Below are 6,105 nucleotides of genomic sequence, written 5' to 3'. Positions count from 1 at the left end.
CCCCCCCCCCCCCCCCCCCCTTTTCTTTTCTTCTGCGAAAAAGTATTGATTGTGAACAGGTAACCTATTGGAAATGAGTTCAGTTCTAAGGACGAAAAGGTTGCAATCCACCAGCGTATGTCAGGAGAGGGAATGAAGGGCGTTCTAATGAACACAGATTATTCCTGAGAGACTAGGGAAAAGATGCACGCAGGAAAACAGGACTGTAAAAGGGGATAGGGAGAAACTTCCCTCAGAAGAGTTCTAACTATCCTTTTATACTTCTGGCGCCTCATACGTAAACAGCTGCTTCTAGTCTAGGTTATTTTACTTCAACCGCCAGCGTGGAGTACCGGCATTGGTAACACGGTCACTAAAAGCCACAAACGAGCTAGCGCTCCAGGCCAGGCTTTGCATTTTAAGGCGCCAGCTGAGGCCCGGGAACCACACGTCGAAGCCCCGGAACCACACCTCGAATCGCGGCCCAGCCCCCGGACACCCCCGTTCGACCCTTCCCCGCCCTCGGCCCCGGGGCCGAGGCTCCGGCCGCACGTCCGGGCCGGGCCGCCCCGCCCCGCGCCGCGTGACCGCCGCGTTTCCGGGCACAGCGCCGGGCTGGCGGCTCCGGGAGCGCCGCCACAGCAACTTCGGCGGGGCGGGGGGCACCACCGGCCCCGGCACCATGTCCGGCAACGGGCTCGCTTACAGCGAGCAGGGCGGAGAGGCGGCCCCCGAGCTGGCGCAGGAGGCGGCGCCCACCGTGACCCCCTCGGCTTCCGCGGCCTTCGGGCTCTTCAGCAGCGACACCAAGAAGTAAGGGAGCTCGCTCGCTCGCTGGGCTCCGGGGCGGGCGGTGCCGGGCTGGCCGGGCGTCCCATGGGCAGGGACAGCCCTCTCTGAGAGCCCTGGGGGGAAGCCGCGCCTCTCGCTTAGCTCCCGCCTCGTGACTCCGCGGAAAAGTTGGCTGGCTTGCGTTTAGAGTGTGCCCTGGTTATCTGTGAACTCTTTCTTTTGGTTTGTTTGAAAAAGTGCTTTTCGTTTCCCCTCTGTTTCGACGGCTAACCGCGGTGAAGTTGTCCCAGTTTTGCCTTCAACTGTGTATATATATGAAGTGTTTCTAAAAAAAAAAAAAAAAAGAATAGTATTTGTGTGAGTTTGTGGAAGTGCAGTGGAGCAGGGCGAGGTGGCCAGCTCGAAGTGGGTGTTAACAGTGTCTTGGTCAGAAGTCAAAATGAGGAAATGGAGAAGGTAAAAAAACAAAACAAAACAACAGCCAAGTGCGCAGAAAGGTGCAGAAAGCTTTCAGCTCTTTAAAGTAAAAGTGTATTGGAGAGGAAGAATGACCAAATGAAAGGATCAAAAGGTTTGCTAAGCTGGAATTGTATTCTACAACAAATTGGAAATCCATTCCAAGAGCAACCAATAAAAAGCACCATAAACTTAGGTCTCATGTACATTAGAAAATCAATTGCTGCGTCTTCAGTTTGATTGTTCTGCACAAAGAGAACATCTGTGCTCTGGAAACCTCGACTGATGTGTTTATTTGTGAGCCACAGCAGAGTAAATCACGAAAACATGAAGCTGCTACCACTCTAATGCTTAGTGCTGTGAGACAGTAGCTGATGGCTCCCCTCAGTTTGCCAGATGAGTCTCATTTCTTTCTCCCCTTCTATTTTGCTAAATACTTCACTTTTTTGTTTTGTACCTGTTCATATTTTCACTGCTGTAGTATAAATGCCCTTCTGTGGATCTGTGTGTTTTAGCTGATTTATATTGTTTACACCTTTCTTTTTTTGTCCCCTTCCATAGAAACAACTTGGCACTTGATTTCTAAACCATTATTTTGCTACTTTCTTTTTTCCACGGGGTGAAAGGTGTCCTGTTCATTGATCATGGCCATAATTTTCTACATAACTCCTAAACTTAGGACTGTTTTGCTGGTGAAGTATATCTCTCTGTTTTATTAGATGCAGAAGCTGAAATGAGTGATTCTACCCAAGGCTCCCCAGTGATCACAGGGAGAAACAGCTCTGGGGTCCTGAGATGATTTGTACATGTGTATGTATATGGATGTCTTTTAGTGTGGAAGAACCAGAGCAGCTGGTTGAGCTGCCAATATGTGAGCATGGCAAATTAATTTATTGCTCCTCTACACTTGCTCTTACACTTTACAGGAGTGTAATCCTCTAAAGGAATGACTTGAGAGGAAAACAGACATTGCTGTCTGTGGTCTTTTGTAGCTGACTAGCGAATTCTTGCTGAAATAGGGCTTTATTCACAATTCACTTAACGCAGTTCACTTGAGCTTAGCACTTGTGTGGTTAAGCTCTGAGTATGGATTGGGTAGTTGAGGAACAGACGCTGTGAAGGGAGGGTGATTTGTGTAGTGTGAAGATTTGAGTAGCATGAAAAAGCCACTGGACTGCAAGCGAGGGTTATTGTTAGAAAAGCAGACTGTGTGGCACTCTAGTTGGGAAGTGCAGTAGTCATTCACCAAGCCATTCATTGTATTTTTAATAGTTCACTCTAGTAATAGTGCAAAACCTGCTCATCAGAAGGCAATGTAAGAGAATACAGAGAAATGCAAGATGTGTCCTTGCATCTTGTGCATGAAGCTGTGGGTTTAGTGAAGTACTCCACTGGTGAAATGAAAATTACTGTTAGAGCTTTTTGCAGGTTGCTTACTGATCTCTCTAGATTGTCTCTCATCTTTGCTAATATACTCATGTCTTGATATCACAGTGTTGTTTCAGTGCTTGGCAAACTTTTCTTTGTTGCTGAGGAAGGGGGATTTTTCTTAAGGTCTACCGATGATACTAGAAATACCTCTTCTCAGCAGAGGGATATATATATATTTATAAAATTTATGGCCCAGAACATTACTACAGTAACAGTTGGACCAGAACCCGGTGCTTGCCTGTTGTCACCTGATCAGAACAATGTCATGTAGTTAACGTATAAGTATCAATGTTATAAATGGGCAGGAGACACAGTTTCCTCCTTCAAATGCCTTTATTAATAAACAGGGTCTCAAGGGGTGGCTTACACCATTGCTGCTCCCTTTTGTCCACACCGCTGAGGAGGAGGTGCAATCCACTTTGCTGCTTGTGCTGCAGAGTGGGAGTTCTTGCCTTGCGGGGGTTCCAAAGAGCTTTCTTGACTCATGGAGTCCAGGGGTGTCTTGCTCTTTAAGTACTTTGTAAGTTATGGCAAGATACAAAAGCTTATGAAAACCCTCGGCATAAATACCCTTGTGTATGCTAAGTCCAGTGCTGTCTTTGGCAGATTTAAACTTTGAGCTGGCTCGTTTTGGCTAGGGGTTCTTGGTGTTGATGTGGTCCCATCATGCAGCTGGGCTCTTCTAATTACCATAAGGGTGGCAGCAGCAGCCTGACTGACAGGCCGGTTGTCAGCAGGAAGTAGGAAGAGGATCCGACAGGAAGTGGAGCAAGCAGGGCACAAGCCGATGGGACAGGCTGGTTGCAGGCAAGTAAAGCAGCAGAAATGGAGAGCGGTGATGCCAGGGAGCAGTGATGCCAGGGAGCAGTGATGCCAGGGAGCAGCAACAGCTTGACTTGATGGAAAGGCTAAGTGGGATTTTGGGGTAGGGGATACAGAGTGGACAAAACTGCCAAACAGCATTATAACTCTTGAACTAAATTTAACAAAACATTACAACTCTATAACCAACAACTTATAACTTCATCACCATTCTTATTTATCACATCAAGATACTACTGTAAACACTGTATTGAAAAAGTTCCAGTCTCTTTTCTTTATGTTGTCTGTCTTCTCCTGTGTGCCACGAAGAGGTAAGCGTAGTGTTTATGAAAATAGTGAAGAAGTTTAATACCATTCAGAAGACTGAAGCTGTCTTCAGTCTTGTGACAGAAGGGCCCACACAGAGGCACAAATCCGTATTGGTAAACTTAAATTTGAAATCCAAAGGTCGTCTAATATAAATTAGATACACTCGATGTATCCACTGTAGTGAAAATAAGAAAGGTAAGAATACAGCTTTGGTTTGCTTCTGTGAGGTGACTGTTCAGGAAATGTTCAGGACAAAAGGGAGGAGGGAAAGAGTTTTCTGATCTCTCTGGAGTATTACAACATGTACATAAGAAACAGATTTTTTATTGGTGTTGACTAAACTGAAACTGTTCTTGAATAAGAGATTTCATAACAAATGCATTATACTGCTGTTAGCTTTTTCTGTGAGTATTTAATCCTGACTAAAGAGAACTTGTGGTTTTGGTATGTATTGCTTTAAAAGCCTTTTTGTTAGTTAGATGAATGAAGTGGATCTGGTGTTCAGAGAATGGATTTTTGCATTCATTCTGTTAAGCATCCCAAATAACTAATTAATTGAAAGATCCTACATACCTGAGATGAGTCAGTCTGAACCTTCTTGTGTGGAAAGGGCCCTGTTGCATGACTGGAGAGGCCTGTTGCTCTTCTTCCACTCTTTCACACTTGTCACATGAACTGGCGTGTGTGGTGTTCCTTTATACAGCTTGTGTATTTATGTTTTAAGAATGTGTTTGTGTGTTCAGGTTGGTGGTTTGACACTTGTCTTTGAACTGGTTATATTCTAGATATTCACTTGTCCCACATGTTTCAAAAAAGAAGAAAAAAGGGTCAGATTCTGGTCCCCAGAGTAATGGAAACAGTCTGCAGAGAAGTCTTTGCCCACAAGAGAAGTTTTCAGCAGAAAAGTTGTAAAAGCCAATGGGTTATGTGAATCTCACAGACAAGCTGAATCCAGCATGTGGGCCTCAAGCTATTTCTGTGTGTTCTAGACTGATGGACTCCGTGCAGTAAGCACTGCATAGCTGGAATCTCAAAATCTCCTGTTTAGTGTACAGAAATCCTATGTGATTCACATCACCTAAGTTAATAGAATTTTTTTATAGTTACATTATGCTTTATTACATTATTATTGCTCTAAGTGGAGGAGTGAAAATTCTAACCACCTTCCAACATGTAGGTACTTCCAAGAGTACCTGGAGAGCTAATTAGAAACACAGAATCCCTGTTAATTGCGTATATTAGACTACAGCTATAACTGACTGCCTACAGTTAATTGCAGGTGGACTGACGATTTTCATCTATATTAATTGCATTTTAAACAAAACTTGCCTGCATGTAAAATTAAAATATAATAATGTTTAGTACTTGAAAATGGTACAATTTCAGCAATAAAACTAGTTATTGCTTTGTCTGATAAAATGTAAAATCTTAGAGGTGAATCATAGGAGTACATCAGTAGATGTCGATTGTTAACTACAGTATTGAAGCAGATGGCAAAATTTATAACAAACATTTTTAACTTTACTGATTTACATCTTTAAACTGTATTTCTGCCAAGCAAAATACGTTCGTAATTTATTAGATTTTTTTATTGCAGTTCTGGCTTACATGTTTTGTTGAGCCATTCGTCAGAAAACTCGGCCATGCTGCAAACTCATTTTTCTTTGCAGAGACTTGCAAGCCTGTTTTGCAGAGAGCTGAAGGTGGTGATTTCATTAAGATACTCATTCCCCAATTCTCTGTGCAGAAGACTTTTCCAAACCCATCAGACCTAAAATCTTGCTTTCAACAGCTGCCAGAGGTGTTCTTGGAGTCTTAAATTGGTCTAGTTTTGTCTTGGCATATTCTGTTCAACCAGTCATGGAGAGATTGTACATAGATTGCCATTTGTGAAATTCTTGGAGGAGAACTCCAGCTCTAATATTCAAACTTGATGCATCCACTGGCTCATTGGCACAACTTCTTTCTTTCTCCATCTGTTAAAATGGCCCTATGCCCACCAATATGGTGGTATGCCAGTTTCAGTAGGATGTACTACGCAGCAAAGATGAATGGTTTGGATGAACTGATGAGTCTACAAGTGAGGTCCAAACCTTCTAGTCAGTGCAAGGATAGGAACTAAATGCAGTGTACAAATGTGGGCATGCTATTAAAGAACACTTCTCCAGCCGAAATCTGTCAGATCTGATGGGAAGTGGCACACAGTGAATATGTCCTTATTGCCATGCAGTTGGCACATATGAGGATGCAAGCAATGAACTGTTGATTTGCTGTAAAGTAGTTACTATATTTTTTGACTCTGTAATGTAGTCACTG

The 6,105-nt window shown here is 43.7% G+C and overlaps 1 protein-coding gene across 1 annotated transcript in view; it reads left to right on the top strand.

Annotated features, from left to right (window-relative positions):
- Positions 1–578: 578 nt before the first annotated feature.
- Positions 579–6,105, top strand: part of AP3B1 (adaptor related protein complex 3 subunit beta 1) — a 155,669-nt gene continuing 150,142 nt past the window's right edge. The window contains exon 1 of the mRNA XM_066180771.1: positions 579–792. Coding sequence (XP_066036868.1) covers positions 662–792 — 131 coding nt within the window. The 5' untranslated portion in view covers positions 579–661. The remainder of the gene's footprint in view (positions 793–6,105) is intronic.

The sequence above is a fragment of the Chamaea fasciata genome, unplaced genomic scaffold (assembly GCF_029207755.1).
Source record: "Chamaea fasciata isolate MVZ Bird 193981 ecotype frontalis unplaced genomic scaffold, bChaFas1.0.hap1 SCAF_4, whole genome shotgun sequence".
Classification (NCBI taxonomy): domain Eukaryota; kingdom Metazoa; phylum Chordata; class Aves; order Passeriformes; family Sylviidae; genus Chamaea; species Chamaea fasciata.
This window is presented reverse-complemented; position numbering and strand designations above follow the sequence as displayed.